Source organism: Falco biarmicus, chromosome 9 (genome assembly GCF_023638135.1).
Source record: "Falco biarmicus isolate bFalBia1 chromosome 9, bFalBia1.pri, whole genome shotgun sequence".
Classification (NCBI taxonomy): domain Eukaryota; kingdom Metazoa; phylum Chordata; class Aves; order Falconiformes; family Falconidae; genus Falco; species Falco biarmicus.
Genome location: NC_079296.1, coordinates 9,629,346 through 9,650,970, shown reverse-complemented (window position 1 = coordinate 9,650,970; position 21,625 = coordinate 9,629,346). Strand labels below are relative to the sequence as shown.

General features: G+C 51.9%; 1 protein-coding gene across 2 annotated transcripts; it reads right to left on the bottom strand.

Annotated features, from left to right (window-relative positions):
- Window positions 1-173: 173 nt before the first annotated feature.
- Window positions 174-21,278, bottom strand: TPRN (taperin). Of its 2 annotated transcripts, none has more exons than XM_056351372.1 (4): window positions 19,039-21,278; window positions 4,780-4,960; window positions 4,398-4,528; window positions 174-4,027 (listed from the first exon to the last, which is right to left on the bottom strand). In XM_056351372.1, exons 1-4 carry the CDS (start codon window positions 21,154-21,156, stop codon window positions 3,965-3,967), a joined length of 2,493 nt encoding a protein of 830 aa, XP_056207347.1. In that variant the 5' UTR covers window positions 21,157-21,278; the 3' UTR covers window positions 174-3,964. The 2 variants fall into 2 exon arrangements, with proteins under 2 accessions (XP_056207347.1, XP_056207348.1); XM_056351373.1 differs by having other exon boundaries at window positions 4,398-4,525; window positions 19,039-21,276.
- Window positions 21,279-21,625: the final 347 nt, after the last annotated feature.

Here is a 21,625-nt window from a genome sequence, read left to right as displayed (position 1 = left end):
TTATTTTTCAGATGGGGCTGGAGCCATTTTCTTTCAAAAACCGATGGATGGTTTGGGGGTGAAGGGGAAGAACACATAGAAATTTAACAGCTTAAAAACTGTGCTGTAAAGCAACACAGGCAGCACCTTTGTGAAGAAACCCCACGCGAGATACGAGTCACAGCCCCCCAGCCTACAAATGAATTCATGTTTATTGAAATCAAAAGGCGCTCACAGCAGGTAGAACGCAGAGGCGGTTCGGAGGGGAAAGGCAGGCGCCCTGCACACACACCAGCAACAAAGTTCCTTCCCTGGGGATGTACATCTGCCCGGAATCACACTCCTTGCCTTCCCCCAGCCCCAGCAGCCGCAGGAGTTCACTTTCTTCCACAGACAAGATGACAAGATCCCACCACCATGTGCTACCGGTGTCTCATCCTGCACAGCACTTATGTCCGCCTCTCCTCCGACCACTCAGCTGTTCCCACAAGGTCATAGAAATGTAAGTGATCTTTGGGACTACAACCCCACTCTCATGTTTTGTTAGTTGTCTACTGCGTTAAAACTTTAAACAGTAAGGACAGGCAGCAATATCTCTTAAACCCATTTGTAGCCTTGCTTCCTAGAGCATAAGCGGGAATGTTAGATTATGTACAGTATAAGCTAAAAATAGGAGAAAATGAATAAAAAATTTAGTCTGAATTAAGGTCATTGTGGAGTTGAGTTAGTCTTGAAGGAAGAAACAAAGTGTGCCATTTTAACAGTGGAAGATGGTTGAAAATGGGTCAGCTGAGCATGATTTCATACAGATCTAAAAAGCCCAGGTATCAACATCTCCCTTTAAAACAAAGAAGCAAAAAACCAACCCAAAAATTCACCCCCAGCCCGCTTCAGGAAGTTCTTTGCCTTGTGCTCCAAGGGAGGTAAATTGCTTAAGGTGTTTCATACTCCCAATATGGGCACGAACCAGAGAAATTCCTCCACCATGAGATGGAACGATACGTCGCTGAGAATTAGATATTGTAAGGGCTGGAGAAGCCCTCTTACTGCAAGATAGATCAGCTGAACTCAGAGGGAACTCAGAAACAGTTTATGTAAAAATAAAACTATTTTTATTTCTTTCTTTCCCAGATACTGCAAAGTTCTCAGACGTTGCTAGATGTCCTGAAGGGAGAAACTGGGAATGCTGGTAAAGCCAGTGAGCCGCAAAGCACTTCAAAAGGAAAAAAAGAGAAACAAGCACGTGGACAAAAGCATTCCTAAACTTGTTCTTCAGCCTGGAAAGTCCTGTTGGTCTGGGACAGCTGCTGTTCTGGTACAAGGATGCCACATTTAATCAAAGTCTTTGTTTTGGAAAAGTAAATTTTCCTTTCAGATGCACTTTGGTATTCATGAGAGATCTGCTAAAGTGTATCAATGCTAGAGATCAGGGTAGGCATCTACTTTAGTTTGAGCACAGAGATACTGAAGCGTATCCCAGGAGGTGACTTACCAGCTAACGCTTCAGCCCTCAAAACCACTTTCACCTTGCTCTGCCAAGAGCAAGCTAATAAAGAGTTCATCTGGAACAGCCAGGGATTCAAGAACAAAGCCGGGAAGCGCAAAGGCAGCACCCAACGAGGTGCAAGTCACAGCTGCAAGGTAAAGCAGGCAAATTGGAGGAAGGAGTAGAGAAGTGAGCAGCACGCCAGGCAGGGCACCAACGTCCTCCTCTTGAGAAGCACACTCTGTACTCCCATGCCTCCACTGAGCCTGTCCTAACCAGGCAAGTTGTTCTCAGTGCTAACTCACCGAGAACAGCACGCAGAGTACCAGAGCAGCAGGTTAGTTGGCTCAAGTCAGTGGAACAAGCTGCAGGATGTTGTTGGCTTTAGTGTTCCTCATTGACCCATAGCAGAATGAAGTCGGGACTAGTACAGACACCTTGTCCCCAACTTTTAATTACAAGTAGCTTTTACTTTACCACGTGCAGTTTTATCAAGTTGCAAATCTAGAAATAGGGCTGCCTTAAACTGGCCTGAGCTTTTCCACAGTGCAAGATGCTCACCAGCACCTTTTCTGCTAGAAAAGCTGTGCATAACCTTGTCTTCCAACATAGTCCCTGATCTCCTTTGGCTGCATGCACAGCTACTGGCTGCAGGTACTGCTCAGTATTTAACTCTGCATACCTGATAACTTACTCATCCCTTAAGTCTAGCAGTCACTAGCAGTCCTGCATTTTTCCTCATTCCACCCCCGCCTCAGCATCTTGTCCTGAACTATTTCATTAGCAGGAGGAGCCTTAGCACATGGGATTCATTGCCATTTCCATGGTACTCACGTCGTGTCACAGGCAGATGTGCTGCCAGCCACACACTTCTCCCAGAAGGTCACACAGGGAGCAGATCTTGAGCCAGCTTGAAAAGGCCAAGCCTTAGAAGTGCAAGGAGGCAGAAAGTATTCCCCAGTGGCCCCTCCAGCCAAAGTCTAACAAACTGCTGAGTATCTCAGTATTATTTTTTTTTTGCATTATCGTTCCAGCAATATTTAGGCACTCAAGGCAGAAAAGAACAGCTAGAAGTAGGTATATCCTAACATTTAGTCCTGACCGTATTTTTCAGCAGAACAACCTTCCTCCTGCTGCTACAATACACACCAAAACAAGCGCAAGTTATGAAGAGTATTTTCACTTCATAGACCAGCGTCACCTTGAACAGACTTTCATCATCTATATATAATAGACAAAGTAATAAATGTATCAAATTTACTCAAAGATAACAGCCTATTCCTTTGGACAGAGCTACATGCTGGGGTACCACTCATTTCATAAAGCCCAAAGAGGCTGTATCTATTCCAACTGCATCTCTTTTAATCCCAGAAGTACAAATCATATTAGCAGCAGTGTTCCATCTTTTCCAGAGTGCAATTTTGACCCTGAGTTTACAGTAGTAGAAGACTTAAATGGAAAGGTCTAACAGATTCCTTTGCATATTGGCTGCATTAAACAATTACAATAGAACTATAAAAATCCTAGGAAAAAACAACATATTCCTTGTCCAAGTTCTGCAGAAGGAAGGGAGTTAAATTTCCCTCCTGTGCTTTGCACTGGAGGAGCGAAGCAAGCATGGCTAGAAGGAAGCCTCCCTGCCAACCGAGGCAGATGACTCTTGGGCCTGGCCCCCTTAGATGCTGGAACAAAGCAACAAGAGGAACCGGCAAAGTGGAGCACAACCAGCAGGTCCTAGAGACTGGATGCCAGAGCTGGATACGGACAGATCAAAGCTATGGCCAATGTTTGGGAATTGTCAAGAGGCTCAAGCTAGTCTGGACTATAGATAGTGCAAAAATGTCACCTAGAGCTAAAGGCATTTATTCCCTTCCCATCCCTCACACAGTGATTCCTTCACAAGTATGTAACTGGCACGTTAATTCCATGATGGTTCAGCGAAACTAGACCCAGACACATGCTGAGAACCATGAACCTTCAATGGTTTTCCAAACTGACGCCCAATCTAGCTGTCAAATCACGACGATGACTGTGAATCCAGCTAACTGCCCAGATACTCCCAGCGCCCCAGCTCCAGGACTGTTCTCCACTGGGGCCTCCGATGGGAGGAGTGTTACAAAAGCTGTCCAGACCCCACACAGTGCCTGGATGAGTGGACTCGGAAAAGTACTGAGAGAACCAACACCCATCCTGGGATTACATAGCTGTTGTGAAGATGCTTGCCTAAATGGCAGCTGATCTTGAACAAGGAATATGCAAGGCCACAGGTAGAATAAATCGTATGCCTTAAAAGTGGTAGTTAGGTCCCAGAATCCAGTGCAAATATTCTCCGAAGATGCCTGACAGCATCTAGTCCACCCTTGGCATCAGGATCCATCGAAAACTGTGGTGAGGGAGGGACCCAGAAGCTTATTTCTGTGGTGCTTGCAGGGACATTCGGAAGGTGCACTGACACGTTTTGTCCAGCGGCCGCTGCTGCAGGCTAGAAGATGAAAGCGATCAAAAATAGAGAGCAGGCTCACTGCTGAAATCGGAGAGTCCGCCCTTCTCTGCTGGGGTGAGCTGTGGAGAAAGCAGAGTTGACATGGACGTGTCATCAAAGCCAAAGCAAATGAGCACCCACACCTTTGGACGGTGAAGGCTGTATTGACATCTTGCCCAGGGCTAACAAGTGCATTTAATTGCCCCCTCCAAACATGCCCTGGAGTATAAAGTGTGCCAGCTGCATTAAGTCTCCTTTACAGGTCTGCTAGTGGCAGTGGGACCTTGCCTTGATCCCTTTGTGAGTGGTGGCACGCCTCCCTGGGCAGCAAACACAAACACAGGTGTTCAGCAGAAGGCACAGCCCATCCCATCCACTGCCCAGACCAACCCAAGCAACAGATAAGAGCACAGCAGGGCAAAGCCAAGACTTGCTGATTTGAGGTCTCACCATCACTTGGTTCCCATGGGAATCAGCTTCCTTTGGGAGGTACCCCTCCGCAGCAGGCATCTCCTCATACTTCTGCTCCTGCCACTCACTGAACTTCACAGAGTGCTTTGGGGTGTAGCTGGATAGATCTGCTGGAAGAACAAACCTGACATAAATACTTCTCAGCACCCCAAAAGGAAGTGGGATCAGGAGCCCGGCATGGCAGCTGCCCATCTGCAGTTCCCCACTCTGGTTCGAGCCCTGTCCCCACTAAGCCTCAGTTCTGCCATCAGCTAGCAGGAGTAGCTGCCGTCAGATTTCCACCCGTGTGGAGCCCCGTAAGGGTCTGCAGGAAACATGGACAGTGTCAGACACCACAGCGCCAACACAGTGCCTCACTCACCTGAGTTAGGTGTATTGGGATGCAAAGTGCTATTTGGGCGTGGAATGTACAAGGTTCGAGATTTGTCCTCCTCCGGTTCAGAAGCATGTCCTTCCTCTTCTTCCTCTTCCTCTGCCAGTGAGCTCTCCGAAGGGTACTCAAACATGGTCTGCAAACTTGTCTCATTGAAAGAGATCTTCATCTAGACAACAGCAAAGGAGAATTATCAGAAAGCAGTGTAAGAAACCATTGATCCCAACACCTGCTCTGGCAAAGGCTACCTCCCATGCCGGGTTTAAAGGAGCCATTGCACGTGTCCCCCCTTCCCCCATATGCCTTACCTAATCTCTTACCATGCTGACAGAAACCATGAGGGCAGACAGATAAATAGATGGGATGGAGGCAGGAGGCTGAGAGGTCAACACTACCTCTGGCGTTTTGCCCTGGCACATACTTTGCCATCATCTGACACCGATGCACAGCAGCCCGGAGTTGCTAGCATGTTGCTTCAGAGAGACCAGTGTTCCCAAGGAAGAAAGGGAAGCACCCACATGTTGGAAAATGACATTGCTAATGCCTGCCAACTCGTTTGTGTACCCATGCTCTAGACAACAGAAACATCAGTGATCAGGACTACATTTTTGAGAGGCCATCCTGGCAAAAAGCTATTTAAGCTAGATACAACCAGGGTTTAATACCAGAATTGGTAAGATGTAAGCAGCTAAAGAAGAGATGGTAACAACTGGTAGTAGAGAGGGAAAATACCAGACAAGTGGGCGGCCCTTAAAGGTTCTGTTTTGAAAACACTTTTATTTAGTATTGTCACTAATGACCTTTGCACAATAACTGGGAGACTGAGAAATGAAGATGACTCAAACATGGGAGTTCAAGGGAAAACCAGAATGTTATGGGTAATGAAGAAAACTGGCGAGCAAGAACACTAGAAATGGGATGATGTTTAAGACTAACATCTCTTAGAGGAAGGGTTGATCACCTGTGAATAACCAGGAAAGAAAATTTTGGGTTGGCTACAGGACTGTAATCATCATTAGGATGCTCCTTAAATAAACCGGGAATAAAGCAAGGCATTTCCACTGGAATAGGGCCTGTCTGGCTCCATCCTCCTTCTAATACCCAGCAGGTAGGGGAAAGCAGCAACTGGGACTCCCCCCCTTCTCTCCTCCAGGCTGAACAAACCAGCCCCCTCAGCTTCTCCATATATCCCACTTCCTCTAGCCCCAGGAGCACTTTGGTAGCCTCCGCTGGACTTGCTCCAGTTTCTCTGCATCCATCCTGTAGCAGGACACCCAAAACCAGATGCAGCAAGTCCAGATGTCCTCTTCCAAGTTGAAAGGAAAAGCTGAGTGAAGGGGTTGTTCCCCTGCAGCCTTACATGTCCTAATCATTGCTCAGAAGATCTGGTTACAAGTCATCTCAAGAGGTGGAGAAGAGACTCAGTCTGCTTACAGCAGCAAAAATGAAGGCTGAGAAAGAGCACAACAGCCCTTGGTAAATACACCAAGAAAATAAACACCAAGGAGCAGAAAAGAACTGCTGATGCCAGCATACAACAGACAAACAAGAAGGATAAGCTTGCCAGGAATAAATTTATGCCAAAAGTAGGGAAGTATCTAGCCAATGCAGATCTAGGTTCAGGAGCAGCTCCCCCAAAGGCTGTTGAGATCCCTTTCCTTCTAACTACAAGTAAAATTGAGCTAAGAGGGTTATGACCAGAATTAAAAAGACATGGTTGCTTGTGACAGTCGGTAGGAGCAGGATGGTTCAGAATATCACTTTTGATGCTGTGTAGTAACTGGCAAGAAGAAAGTGCAGCACATTGGCCCCATGTGCCCTAGCTGCAATTTCCCTCATATACAAAACACCCCACGGGCTGAGAAACAGCACGTGGCCCCAAGTAGCTACCAAACAACCACACATGCTGCCCAGATGCATTTATTTCTTGCTCTTAGGGGGAGCTTAAATCAAATGTGGGTAACAGAGTGAGTACCTAATGCCCCCTCCGCACTGCAGATACACACAGTGGAGCTGTGTGTTACTCTGCCTAAGTACGGGATGTACCTTGGACGCAGGCTGGCTCCTCTCCCCATGCTCCCAGGAGAAGGCAGGATGGAAACAGCAGAGAGGGCAGCCAGCTGCCTTTCCCCAATCCTGCCCCAGCCTTGGCCAGAGCCATTCTGACCTTCTCCAGATGACACATGGGGAGAGAAACGATTATATTACAGAGAAAAGGGGTTGGAATATAACAGCCCTGAAGATCAGAGCATCCCAGTTCTGTTCCCTGAATTTGTCACCCCTGCTGCTGACCTAGATGCTCCCTGATCCGAGCCAGGCAGCGGAGCGGGCAGCGGCTGGTCACAATGTGGTGCCTGTATTGCGGGACGAGCCACGCTGCCAGGCACGAAGGCCATGAGGGTGGAGGTGCCCAGGGCTCCTGGAAGCTCAGAAGCTATCCCCGAACCAGACACGGCACACAGGCTGCTTACTGGTGCTGGCCACTGCACTGGAGGGCAAGCAGTACTTGGCTAAACAGGGAAAATAAAGGGGACAGGAGGGACATGCTTTGGTTTTACAATTCAAGCTTGGGAGATGGATCTAAGTTTTCCTTGTTTTCTGCTGTTGTGAGGAAATCTCTACGAGAAATGACTTTGAGTTCAATTTGGACCAAAGCTGCATGCAGTGCAGGAGAAGAATGGAGCTTCACCTGGGAATAAAACCAAGGAGTAGAAAGCAGCAGAAATGACCAGGAGACACTCCTGCAGCACCCAGAGGCAACACCCCAACCTAAGCCCTGAACCACAGCAGCTCCCACTTGCCCACAGCCAATTCAGCCCGGGCCACGCTCCCTCCCAGAGCCAGGCTGGGTGCCCGGCAGAACGCCCTGCCACCAGGGTTCCTCCAGTACCTGCTGTCCAAGGCAGTAGAAAGAGCAATCATTAACCGCAGCGGTGCCAGCCCCACGCTGCCAGGGCCCCAGCCCGGGGGAGAGCTTCCAACAAGATAATTTTGCTGCTTCAGCAACAGCTCCGGGTGGGCCAGCACCACCTACACGAAGGCTGACACCAGGCAGTCCTGCTTGGCCTGAGTGCACCTCGGTGCAAGCCCTCCCACCCCAAAACCACGTTGACTTACTCCTTAGTAGCATCCCACCCCCCTGCACCCAGTGCCACTGCTGCCAAGAAGCTGGAAGAGCCCTATGGCCACTCTGCAACAAAGCACCCAGACACACCCAGGTCAAGCAAACACCAGAGGAACAGCCCGGTGCTAGCACAGGGCTGGACTCCAGCAAACGGGCTCTGCAGGAGCAGCTGTCTTTCCCACACCCACACACACTCCCCGGGCACTCGGTCAGCCCTGCCTATGCAGAGCGAGCACCCCACAACTCAAGGTGATAAACCTGCCGTGGCATCGCCTGGGCTCCTCCCGCAAGCTGCTCTCCCCAAGCATGAGGTGGTTTCGGGGGAAGCACAGAGCAGCTCTGCTTGATGCAACAGAGGATGGAGGGCAACTTATTCAGAGCTAGGGGACATGTGGGACAACACAGCTGCCTTAAGAAACCCTCTGAGCAGCTCACAAGCAGCACTGAGCACTGTTTGTAGGGAGCACAAGCAGATTCAGTCCCAGGAACAACCTAAACAGAAAAATCAAGAGGCCAGTACTGGCACAGCCAGCAGGTTTGCACAGCCAGCATCCCCTTGACAGCCTATATAGACTTCTATGGAAACACAAAAGGCGACAGGGGTTGTTTTCTTTAGAAGAAAAAACATATCCCAGAAGAGCCAAGCACACTCGAGCCCAGCCAGAGAGCTCTGCTCACCAAGTCTCAGCAGCGCTTCCTCCATTTCTGCCCCAGCAGCAGCTGCCAGTTGTGGCAAGGGAGACTTTTGCACCTTTCAGTCGTGGATGTTTGCAGGGATTTGTCACTATTTACTCAGCTGAATGCTTCACACCCAGAACTGTGTCACAAAAACAGGGTCCAACCCAAACCAATATATCTATATATTAATACTCTGCTCAGCAGAGCCACACTGGGAAGGATAAGGCAGGCTTTTCAGGGAGTGTTGTGCTCTTCGGCTTCCAGATTCTTGCGGCCATTGCAAAAATCATTTATTCATTTGCTAGGATTTGAACAGTAATGAGTAACAGAGTACCCAGGAAAGAGAAGCCAGGGTAAACATTGCCCAACAAGCATCAATCTGAGTAGTCATACAGGGCTCGCTCAGAAAAGAAAAAAGAAAAAAAAAAAGATATTGACAGACTGCATGCCCTGAAACAAGACCCCAGTCTGCACTCAGACCAGCCACGAAAGAGCTCCCATGTACAGAGACATATTAGAAATAAAAATAACCAGTTTACAGAAACCAACCAATGTCAGAAAAAAGCTCACTGCCAGAAGCTGAGGCGGAAAGCCTGTAAGACTCCACAGTTAATGAAAGAGCAAACACCCGATGGCTTCTCACAAACCAGGGTATCTCCGTAAGTCTCAGGAGCAAATCATGGGGTTAATCTGCATCAACTCCAGAAGCAAACTCTTTAGTGTGGCTTTTCTCTTCTCCATCCATTATCACATTTACTTCTTGGCAGATGTGGCAAAGCCAAAGTGATAATGTAAGGTGTTTTTTACACCTTTTAAACAGGAACTTCTTTGGCAATCCAATTCCTCACCTTACAAATAGTATGGGAAAAAAAATTGTTCTAGGCATTAAAAGAGAAAAAAAAAAATCACCCTTTAACTATATTCCAGTGAGGAGAGTCAGCTGATCCCCATCATAGCAGTCTACAGTGAAAACGCTTGGGCTCAATTCCTCTTCCCCACAGGGCGACTGGGAACAGCCGTCTTCCAAACCCGTGGCTCTTGCAGGAGGCTGTAAGGGGCACCACTGCCGTCCCCACTCAGTGTGGAGGAGCCGGATGGCATCGCAAGTCAAGAAGCACAAACTGGAGTTTATTCCTGCCCCTGCCAACACCACACAGTGCTGCCAGCATGTCCAAACCCGCCGCGCTGCTGCTGCAGGCTAGGTAAGAGGGCAGTGGCTGCTGCATGGCAGTAAGAGGGACACAGCAATTTTTCAGTAACATGTGAAGTACCTGGGTAGTATAACCAAGATGCAAACAGCTGAGTAGCACCAGGGATCAAGATTTGTTCTTTTCGGGTACTAGTTTTCCTCTGAACACCCTCTTGCCCCAAGCAATATAATCCTGAAATGACAAATTCAGGGACTGCGCTGACTGCCTAGGACATGCATGGATTGCCAATGTGCTGCTGAGCGTGATTTAAAGCAGCTTTTCACACCTGGTCAATCAAATGCCTCCTCCTCTCTCAGCAAAAGCAGTGGGAGGGTTTCGGCTGATATCTGCCAGAAGGGCGGACAACAATTTCAGCATGAATACAAAAGAGTGATTGATAACTCCTGAGAGAGCAAGCATGAACAAAATCAGTGTTCTGAAGAACCTTGTGCTTCTGAGCAATCTTACACTGAGCTTTGCTCCACTCACTGCTGCGCCGATCATCTAAAGGTTTAGTCAACGAGACGAAAGCACAAGCCATCACACCAGATAACTGAAAACTACAGCAGCACTCAGCCGGGAGTGCATCAGGAAGCCTGCTGATACAGAGCATCCCATGAGGTTTGTCAGAAAGGGCCCCCAGGCTGGGCAGGAAAGCTCCTCCAGCACCAAAACCCACTCAGTAGGTTGGTGGAGGCTCTGCCCAGCAGAGCTCAGGACCTGTGTGAAAAGGAAGGTCTCTTCCCAAAGGACAACCTCCCAGCTCCACGCTGCCATCGGGTGAGAGGGAAGGTCCCTGCCCAGACAAATAACTGCTTGTGAGACTAGAACCAGAAGGCAGAAGCACATTCTTTGTGGTAGCCAAAGATCCCCAGAGTGTTTACCCTGGCCTTTCCATCTGGCCCAGCCTGACCATTCTCACAGATCAGCAGATTTAGTACAAGGAGGTAGAGAAGCAGCTCATAAACTGCATACCTCTGTGTGGACCTGCATTTTTTTCATAACCACCTGCAGACAACTCCCCTGGGATGCAGTTTCTCTCTGAAACCTTTAGATAAAGGATTTTTGGGGAAATGAGCTATTTCACAGGAGTTAGCAATGAGCTTATCTACATGCCTGTACTTGTCCTGAAAGCATAGTCATGAGTCAGCCGGGTGGCTGCAGTAGCATCAGCAGACTACCAAGGCATTTGCTATCATTTGGCAGAAGATAAGGAGCTTTTGCACCTCTAAAGTGTTTCCTTGACACAGTAGGAAAGGGTTTTCCCCTGACAGGTACCCCTAGGAATGGAGGGGACTTGAGGCTTGGTTCCTATACCAGATTAACCCTGTACTGCTATGGCTGAAGCAGCCCAAGTATGCCCAGGAAAATGCAGACAGCACTTCAGCAATGTACTTTTCTGTAATTCTGTACAACAAGAAGAGTTTTGGGGCACAGGTGTTGGCTGCTGCACCACAGGCTCACTTGATCATGCTTTTCCAAGAAGGGTTTCCTAAGAGTAACACTGAGTTCTGCTCAACCATTAACTGCATCACAGAGTTAGTTACTGAATAGAGCCAGCAGCGCTAAAGATTTACAGCAGTAGCATGTCAAGTAAGCACTGTGCTGCTGGCAAAGGCGAGGTTGCCTCCAGGATCGCATCCCAGCTCCCAAGCCACAAGGCAAAACAAGAAAGTCTCCATTTACAAGGCAACCCACAAAGCCAGCTCTGTGTAATCAATATGCTGAAGCACATGGTAGATAGCAGCAATGCATGGAGATTCGAAATATTAAACTCCTTGCACAAGACACAAGGAAGTTTCAAATTCCTGATGAGAAGTGACAGGGTAGGGGCAGTCCCGGAGAGCATCACAAGGCAGGCAGCTTTGTTAACTCTTCCCTTGACTGTGTCGGGCAAGAAGAAATTCCAGTGCCCAAACAACCACAGGGCAGTTGCGACTCCCAGTCTGACAACAGTACAAAGCAGCTATTCACCCCAGGATTCCTTCGCACATCTGCAGACAGAGGACCCGGAGCCTTCCACCGTTTAACAAGCAATTCAACTATTACTTTACTTGGCCTTTAAGAATTGCACAAATCTCCCTACATATACGAAACAAACCTCATCTGAATACACAAAGAGAGCAGGCATAAACAAAATACTATTAGTGTCAAGACTTTGTATCTTCATAAACAACACACAAAACTCCCAAACAGTGGAGGATTCTGCTTTACAGGCGACTCTGAGGATACAATTTGTGGTTACAACACGGCACAACGCTGGGAGATGCCACCCACAAACATTTCTGTGCAACCGAGACTGACCAGAGCAGTCCAACAAGTACCTCGCTTTGGTGCAAGTGAACAGTCTCCAGCTGGAACGGGACAGATGGAGCATCATTTCCTGGGAAATATGGGGAGGCTGGGAACAGAATTACTTCCCATCCTGGCAAGGAGCTCATTCTAGACTTCAGGACCAAAAGGCTTCAGTGATGTGAACGGTATTAGCAGCACAACGGAGATCATGGCTCTCTTTCTCTGGACTACTAACATGCAAAAGATACTTCCTCGAAGAGAAGTGACTAAGTGCAGCAAGTTCACCATGAGGCTTACAGATATGCCCTCAGAACTGCATTTTCACTAGCTACAAGCTACACAATTTCCCTAACCACACCAGTGTTTTGTTCTCCTAATGTCTGAGGTATTTTCTTCAGCTTGCCTGTAGTCCTTCCACGGCCTACAAAACAGCAGCTCCATCCTGCTGAGTTCCCAAGATCACCTGAAGGGCACTTCTCAGAAACATCAGCACCGAGTTCCTTTAGTCCACGTTTTCCCAGGATGTTTGTGAAGTTTCTCTGTGTGACACAGATGCTCCACATGACTCTTCCTACACATGCTGTCCAAACAGTGATAGCGTCACAGCTTCACTGCGTGCCCACATCCCACTGCAGTCACTAGGAAGAGTCTGAGTTTGTAAACAGATTTTAAATTGCCCAGGTTTCGCTCGGGGGGGGGGGGGGGGGGGAGCAAGCGCAACCCCAGAGGTGAAGGAGCTGCTACTGCAATAGCTGCTACCGAAGTTTCCTTTACAGCCACTGAAACCTGGAAACTAAACATTGGAATTTTTCCTACTGTTTCCCACATATAACACAGACAAGCAGGACCCCTGCCCTAGCCAGCCTGAGTGTTTTCTTTCCCAGCCCTTCTCAGGAACAACCATGTACTGGAAAAAGAGTGGAGAGGAAAACCCAAACCCAAGAAAACCTCAATACTTGAGATGGAGGGAAATTATAAACAGTCTCCAATCTGGTCCACAGATTAAGGAAACCGATCAAGATAACGTTAACTTTAATCCATATGATTAGAATCCAAAGCACAAAGCACTCCAAATCTCCTCTCAAGCTCTCCGGTGGGCTGAGCCCTGGGCACGTCCTAACCAGCTTCAAAGGCTGGCTCGTCTCTTATTTGCGTAAGAGTTTCTATTTTAGCTCTTCTGCCCCGTTCCCCGTGCTGCCCACAGCAGCAGGCAAGCAGGGGACGGGAGGAGGAGAACCAGGGGGAATTTGGGAACACTGTGGCATGAGGTGAAGCGTGGGAACAGCAAGGCCATGGAGAATCATTTGCCCACTATGGAGATGAGATACGCACGACTCATCTGCTCTGCCAGGGGTTTAGTGAAACAAAAGTACCAGCACTCAAAGAGCTGGCAGGCAGTGGAGAAACAAAAAAACACCTACTTCCCCACCAAAAGCCTCAAGTGCAGCTGGTGAGGTGGTTTAAAAACTATAATCACAACAAGATCCTGATTTCTGGAGTCTTCAGGCATCAACATCACAGGCTAAAAAATTAGCAGAATTAGAAAGGCCAGGGAAACGTACCGCCTGGGTAAAACAGCCTGCTTACATCTGACAGCCAATGGAAATCACCGCCACAGGGCAGGGACCACACCTGATCGTCCAAGACACTTATTTTCTGAGCGGGACTTGTCACTGCTGACCTCACCTACCAAAAATTCAATACATCCAAGTCAGATACATACTACAGCCCCTCCTTAAAGGTGGCAGATGTATCTGCGCCAGCAGAGCACAGCCACGAGACAGTAAATAGAACAGGAGCACGCAGCTCTGTGAGAGCTAAAGAACATAAATCTTGGTCCTGACCGCCTCAAAACACAGAGACTAAGGAATCCAAGTAACTTTTGCAGGGAGATTTTTTGCTTCTACCACCAGGTTAATTTATTTGTGTTATGGCTAATTTATTTGTGTTATACCTTGCAAAAAAGTACTTCAGGCAGTCACTAGTATTTAGAATCCACACTGTGCAGACTTGCTCCAAACAGGTCTGGGCAACAGCTGGGAGTGCTCGTCCCTGCCAGCCTCTCGAGCCTACACTTCGTTCTCAGAGGAGAACTCCAGCAGAACTGAGCAGATAGAAAGCTACACAGCAAGAAGTTCAGCAGGTTAGACCAACAAAAATGCTGCCCAATCCTGCCCAGGATGACAAGCTGAAGGATGCTTAAAATATTTTTTTAACAGACATTCAAGCGGGCATTCAGAAGCCACATTCAGGCATTATGCAGCTCAAAACATTAGAAAATGGACCATGCTAAAGTCCATGTAGGCTGGAACATTTTGAGGTTCAGCTGAACATCTTTGAAGACAATTGCACAAAGAAGCAGGAAAGCATGAGACTCCGGCTGTTTGGATCCCACCAACCTCATTCTTGTAAGCCCTGTTCACACAAGGCTGCAGCTCACCTTCCAGCACTCAGCAAATTGCCAACTGTGACAAGCAAAAAACATCAAAACCATCAACCACCTGATGTCTGTTGGCTCTCAAGTCCTGTTATTTACAGGACTTCGAGTGGCCTGGCCAAAAGTCACTTTTCCCGTGGGATCCTCAAGAGGTACCAGGTCCTGGAGAGGATAAACAGTGTGACTTGCAATGAACTGCAGGAGTGGCAAGACATAAGCAAGGAGCACAGCTGGGGTAAATTCTGTACGCACAGGACCTTCACGGGAGGGTCCAGCCACCAACAACATTAGAACATGGAGCCTAAAGACAGAGAGATGACTTCTCAGGGCACCAGCTGGCTCAGCAGTTTGCAGCCCTTTTCAATCACTCGCTCCAACATGCCAGTCACATGTGTCACAGAAACCTAGATTTCTATCTTGCTGACAGCTTTATTGTATGTTATCCTGGCAGGTAACCAAGCCAAGATTGATTCTGGTCAGCTCAGCTGAGTTAGATTTTATCCTCCGAGATCCCAAAGATCCACATCCTGCAGCAAAGCCTTCCCTTCCTCCCGGGGCTGCCATCAGACTGAAGCGCCTTTATTTCTTCTGTAATAACAGAGTACAAAGATGAGCACTGAACAGAGGTCACCAACAGCGCTCTGCATCCTCTTCCCTACTCCTTCTTTAGAATAAAGGTCAGTAGGTCTCCTTCCCCTCCTGCACACGTATCCTGTCCTCACTGCCAGAGCTGACAGCTCAGCCAGCCTCCTCCAGCAGCTGCCCTGTGCTCTGCTTGAAATCCAGCACGTCCGTTCAAAGCTGCAAACGTGCACTTAGTTTTCAAATTAAGTCGTCCTGTCCCCCCCTGCCCTGGCTTTATCTGAACTAACCGTGATACTGCTTGGAGAGAGGTCTCAGAACAGCCACAGAGTAGATGAACAGTCCTGAAGAGCATCTTAACACCTGTAGGGCAACAAGAGCTCAAACTCCCCACCCACACGGGCAGCCCAGGATGAGCACAGCTGGGGCTCTGCCCTCCGCCTGCAAATCTTGATCGTGTCCCACCATACACAACCCCACGTTCACCCTCCCAGCCCTGGGTGAATGACGACTGTCCCTCGCTTTAGTTGCACAAGAGAGCTGGGAAGCCATTTTTTATTTTGCCACAGGCACAGCGTTTCTCTCCCTCCCCCAGCTCAAGATCCAGCTCCAACCCCAAAACAAATGGCTGCTTTGCATATTTGAAGCATCTGGAGGGAGCAATAAAGCTGTTTTTCCTGAAAGGCCATGAACACCAGCAGCATCCTTCAGGCCACAGCAAAGTCCCAAGCCCCACAGCCGCCATCAGCAGCCATGTGGCCAAGAGCGGGGAGAGCTGGAGCTGTCTCCGCGCAGACCAGAGCAGCACTGGAACCCCCTCCTGTCCCATCCCAGCTACCCTCCCACCCCAAAAAGCCATCAAGGATGTGGACCAGATGATGTGGACCAAGTCAGCTCCTTTTTGCTGGCATCTCCACCAGTCAGGCAATCAGTGGCCAGACACGGGGATGGAAAAGGGAGGCTGAATATCCACATTTGAAGAAAAACACAATTTGCATCTCACAGAACAATCAGTCTAACTGTCACCACCAGCTCTCTCCCTCCTAATAAACCATTAGCCCTGCCTGTAGGCACAGACACCCGTAGATCTGCAGGAACATGGCATTTCCCAGCTGCGTTAGACCTGCTGTTTATCTTGCCCAGATTCCTGCTGGGTATCAGCAAGCAGATGAAGTTTTCCAAGTCATCAGAGTTTCACTACACACCATTTTCTTGAGCCTGGAGCATCCTTAAAGACCTTTCAGCAAATCCAAGGTAAGGTTTGGAAAAGAAGATGCTCAGCAGGAGGTGGGCTCACCCAGCAGGTCTGCCTGGAGAGAATCACCCCAAAAGACCTGGGTAGCTCCTCACTGAAACCGGCATCAGGTTTGATTTTGATACCCCCAAAAAGAGAAAGGGACATCGGTTTTACCAAAGAACTTCAGCTTCCAGCTCACAGGAAATGTCTACTTCTGCCCAACTCAGGCCAAAATAAAGATTCTGAAAAACCTGACGTAGCTACAAAACAGAACCCTTGTTTTTGGCCGGTTGTCTTGGTGACACACAGCAATCTCCTGGGAAGATACCAAGGAATGCATCCCAATACTAGCTCCTTCCTTTTCAGGCATCAACACTCAGCCTTATTACCCAGAGCAAAAGCCACAAACATCCTCTAGGTTAAGAGTAAACAGGAATCTTTCCATTTGCTACAGCTTCTCCTGAACTCTGGCAACCAAGTGAAACTCCACGCTTGCCACCCCTAGCAGGAAGGGAACTGACAGAAAACCTAGTGTTTCTCCCACTACATTGCCACATTTAGTTTTACAGAGAAATGTCTGTCTCTACTACTTCTCCTTAAGCTGGAACTTGCTGTCCGAAGGGTCCCCATTTTTTCCAGTTTCCTGACCCCTGCCATGTAACAGGCAGTTCCTCCTTTGCCTTTTAACATGTCTCTTCTCAGAAACCAGATTTTAATGCAAGTTCTCATACAGGACACACTCCCTGTATAATTCTGTGAATGTCATTACAGTTGTATACGCATCTTGGGGTATTTAGCGCGCTTCATCTTCAGAGTGCCTGCAGAGTGGGCTAGTTAATGCTGCTAAGCTGTTAAGAACATAGGCGGAGAAGCTACATGACCTGCCCAATGTCACACAAACCCACCACTGAACAGACAGAACAGCTGTCAACCAATTTCAAAGAATCCTGTGACATTTTAGGTTGGGAAAGGACTCGGGAGGTCACTAGCCCAAACCCCTGCTCCAAGCATGTCTGAGCTGATCAGTTGCTCAAGGCTCTCCCCAGGCAACTTTCACATAGCTCCAAGGACGGTGATGCCACTACTTCTCTGGGTTCCTGTTCCAGTGTTTGACCAACCTTAAACAATTCAGTTGCCACACCAGCCTTGTCCTCCTCTCCCCGCCTTTTGTACTGTTAAGGACAGCTTCCCCAGCAGACTATTTAATTAGTTTGCTTGCTTGAGGCTTTATTCTTTTATCAGCAAGGCTGCTGCCCCACCACCACTCTGCACAGAGAAATCACCTCCTCTGGCTGCATCAGAAGCCAGACCTACCTAAGAGTGGTTGTCCCACAAGGTCTCCTCTCTATTCTCTGCTACACCCTGAGTATCCACAACTCTAACACGCTGTCTTGCTATTTTCAGCATCTATACCACATGCCTGATTTGGTGTAAATGAATATCGCAAACTGAACTGAGCAGACCCAAGAAAACAGCTGGAAGGAGTGCAAGCCAGCAGGTATTTGAGCAGCAGAACAACTCCAGTCTGACCAAGCATTTCCCTGTAGGAGGACAGGGAAAAACTGCAGGAGCGCTGAGGGAGAATCGACTCTGCTGCTCATTTACTTATTCTGGATTTCATGGTGCTCACGCTCCAGATCTGCTACCTGCATTAGTAGTACAATCATATTAATACAAACTGCGTGCTGTTATGAAGGACCTTAACATTAAGCCACGAGAAACAGCACTCCCTGTCTCCCTTCTAAATGAGATGCACCTTGTTCAAAAGATTTCCTCAAATTATAATGCTCAGTGCCTCGGGCAACCATGTGGATTCAGTCCATCAAATATTTAGTCAATATAGGTAACGGAACATGAAACAACTCTTCCCACTATGGAAAAACATGGCACGTCGCAGACCTAGAAATCTGGATTTGTCACCTCGGTGTGCTGCTTTCAGAGCTGAACAATTCATGCCTACTCCTCCGGTGCAGGAAAATACCCTGTTCTTTCAGCACAGCTTTACCACAGCCAGATGCACTGGACCAAGCTACAGAAAGATTAATTCTCAACGTAAGGCTCACAAGGTTCTAGGCTAGCTCCCAAGCAGTGAGAAAACCTGGTATTTGCTCCAAAGACACTTGGAGCCATTGTCATCTGGTCTTCAGAGATGTAGCTGCACAGCCAGAACGAGCAGCCAGGTGGTATAATCCTCTCAAGAGGGGTTAAGTTGTTGCTGATCTCTTTCTGCCTAATAGAGACCTAATTCTTGAGCCTCTATCAATAGATCACTAATGCGGGGAAGACGCCAATGCCACACCGCCCATGGCACTGTCACGAGCCGGGCAGTGGCCACAGGGAACTCAACGTGTCCAACACACACCAGACACAGTGAGCAGAGCTAGAGAGGGGTCAAGTCCGCAGCAGTTCAAACCAGGCAGCTCACCTCGATTTTCTAAATACCTGAAACACTTTCTGTTATTATACCTCCAAGAAGCGACTGTGGGAGAGGACCTGCAGTTATCACGGGCCATATCCCACCCTCACCCACCCGGCGGACCAGCACCCAATGCCCGCTCCGTGGGAGCAAGCCTCTGGCTCTCTAACAGACCAGAGAAGCACTGCCCGTCATCCCACCCGGGCGCCTCACAGAAAGCCAAGCCAAAAGCAGTCCCAAGCTGCTCTCAGCCCGGCTGCTGAGCGCAGAGGCACCCCAGGCAGTTACCTTCTTGCGGTGAGAGCCCGTCTTGCTCATGCAGGACCTCTCCAGGGACAGGTACCCCCCAATCACTTCGATCTCGTTCACCGTGGGGTAGCGCTTTTTATGGGACACTCCTGTTTGGGGCCCATCAGCGTTCTCTGCGACTTTGCTTTTTCCCTTGCTATCCTCCTCCTCATCCTCCTCCTCCCGCTGTGGCCTTCCACCGGCATCAGTGAGAGCCTGCAGCCCCGGGGCAACGGGCTTCCTTTTGGGCACGACAGTGAAGGTGCTGCCTCCCCTCTGGTGGGGGGCAGAGTGTGGTCTGTAGAGGGGCACGGAGGAGAACTCCATCTCCAGGTGAGGGCCAGCTCCTCCAGGCTGATCCACCAAGCTCCCCGTCCTCGCAGCCGAGCTGGCCCTGGGCGAGAGCTCCCCGCTGTCCAGCTCCACAATGTCATCGATGTAAGTCACCGGTACCGAGGGATCCAGAGGCGACGGCGGGGCAGCGACAGGCTCTTCCTGCTCCGGGGCGGGGGCCCGCGGGGGCTCCTTCGGTGCCTTCTCCTCGGGGGACGGCGGCCCAGTGCTGGCACTGGGGGCCGGGGGCAGAGCTGGGCCGCCCTCCCGGCGGGGCACGAAGAGGAAGGAATTGCGTGAATTGAGGCGCAGCTTGGCCAGGGCCTGCGCCTGAAGGTCGTGGGCTGGGATGGCGGCCAGGTCGGGCTTGGGGGCTGGGTGGATTTCAAAGGAGCCCCCGGCCCGGGGGGCAGAGGCGGAGAGCGGCTGCACGGAGCCGGTGGCACTGGGGGCACTGGGGGCCAGGGTGGCACTGGGTGCCAGGGCGGCACTGGGTGCCAAAGTGGCACTGGGCGCGGGTGACAGGGCCGCTTCAGCCTCCTCCGGCTTTGGCCTCCTGGCGTTGGCTCTGGCGTGGGGAGCGCTGGGCGATGGCACTGGCGGCCCCTGGGGTGGTGCGGGGCGGCCTGCGGCCGGGGCACGGGGCTCGGGGATGCGGCCGCCCGGGGGCAGGCCCCGGGGGGTGACGGTGAAGGAGTTGGAGCCGATCTTGTGGAGAAAGCAGTTGGCCTGGGGGGCTGCGGCCTTGGGGGGGGCTGGCACCACCTGGGGGGCTGAGGGCCGGGGGGCAGCCGGGGCTGCCGCGGCCTTGGTGGGGGCTGGGACTGCCTGGGGGGCCGAGGGCTGGGGAGTGACAGCCTGGGGGGCCGCGGGCTGCGGGGGTGACAGCCTGGGGGGTGGCAGCACAGGGGGGAGCCAGGGCTGCCTGGGGGGTGATGGCCTGGGGGGAAGCCAAGGGGGCCGGGGGCTGCGGGGGTGACGGCCCGGGGGGCAGCCGGGGGTGGCGGGGGTGACGGCCCGGGGGGCAGCCGGGGGTGGCGGGGCAGCGGGCGGGGGGGCGGCCGGCACCGGGGGTGCAGCCCGGGGGGCAGCCGGCGGCGGCCGCGGAGATGCCGGTCGCGCCTTCGGGGCCGAGGCGCGGGGGGAGCCGGGTCCCACCTGCGGGGGGGCGGCCGCCCCGCCCGGACCGAGCCCGCTCAGCGCCTCCCCGCCGCGGCGGCGGCGGCCCCGCGGCCGCTGCCCGAACTTCTCCAGGAGGCGGCTGACGGTGCCCGGCTCGGCCGCCTCGGGCTCGGCCGCCTCGTAGATGACGACCTGGTCGGCGCGGATCTCGGCGAGCGCGGCGCCGCGGCGGGCCAGCAGCTCCCGCAGTGGGTCGGGGCCGGCGGCCGGGTCCCGCCGGCGGCCGGGCGGCGCGTCCCCCTCGGCGAAGCAGCCGGCGGCGTCGGGCTGGGACTCGATGATGAGGATGTTGTCGGCGCGGATGGTGCGGATGCCGGGCACGGCGCTGTACAGCTCCAGCAGCTGCTGCAGCGGCCGCGCCGCCGCCGGGCCGTGCCGGGGCAGCCCCTGCCGCAGCCGCCGCCGCTCGCTCTCCAGCCGCATGAAGGGGTTCTCCCGCAGCGGGCCCAGGCTCTCCGCCACCACCAGCCGCTCCCCCGCCGGGGGCTCCGGCTCGCCGCCGGCCGCCCCGGCCAGCTTGGCCCGCTTTCGCTCCAGGATCTCCCGCTTCCAGGCGGGCTGCGCCCGCGGCCCGAGCCCGAGCGGCGGCTCCGCGCTGCTCATGGCGGCGGCCCAGGGGACACTGCGCCGCCCGCCGCCGCCGCCTCCGCCCGCCGCACCTGAGCGGGGCCCCGCCGCCGGCCGCAGCACCGCCCCCGGGCCGCCCTCGGCGGGGCGGGCGCCGGGACAGGGCGGGCGCCGGGGGGGGGGACCCTGCGGGGGCGCGGGGGACGGGCGGCACCGCCCGGCTGGCCTTGGGGACGCGGCCTCCGCCTGGGGGCCGGTGCCCGCGCCCTCCCCTCGCGCTCCGGGGCTCCAGCCGAGGCGGAACGGGGCGAAAGCGGCCCCGGGGGGTCGCGGCGGGGCACAGCCGGGGTCCGGGCGTGGGCAGCCGCCGCGGCCGGGGCGGCGGTGGGCGCCGGGGGCCGCGCCGGGCCTGTCGGGGGCGTTTGTGGGAGAGCTGGGGGCTCGGGAGCGTTATAGGGAGAGCTGGGGGCTCAGGAGTTTGATGGAAGAGCTGTGGACTTGGGAG

What these genes read in the sequence shown, in the direction of transcription:
- TPRN (XM_056351372.1), bottom strand. Translation starts at nt 21,156, where the DNA reads ATGAGCAGCGCGGAGCCGCCGCTCGGGCTCGGGCCGCGGGCGCAGCCC. An exon ending in TCCCAATACACCTAACTCAG is followed by an intron (nt 4,529 to 4,779) that starts GTGAGTGAGGCA and finishes TTGTTCTTCCAG; the next exon opens with CAGATCTATCCAGCTACACC. An exon ending in CCCATGGGAACCAAGTGATG is followed by an intron (nt 4,028 to 4,397) that starts GTGAGACCTCAA and finishes CTTTCTCCACAG; the next exon opens with CTCACCCCAGCAGAGAAGGG.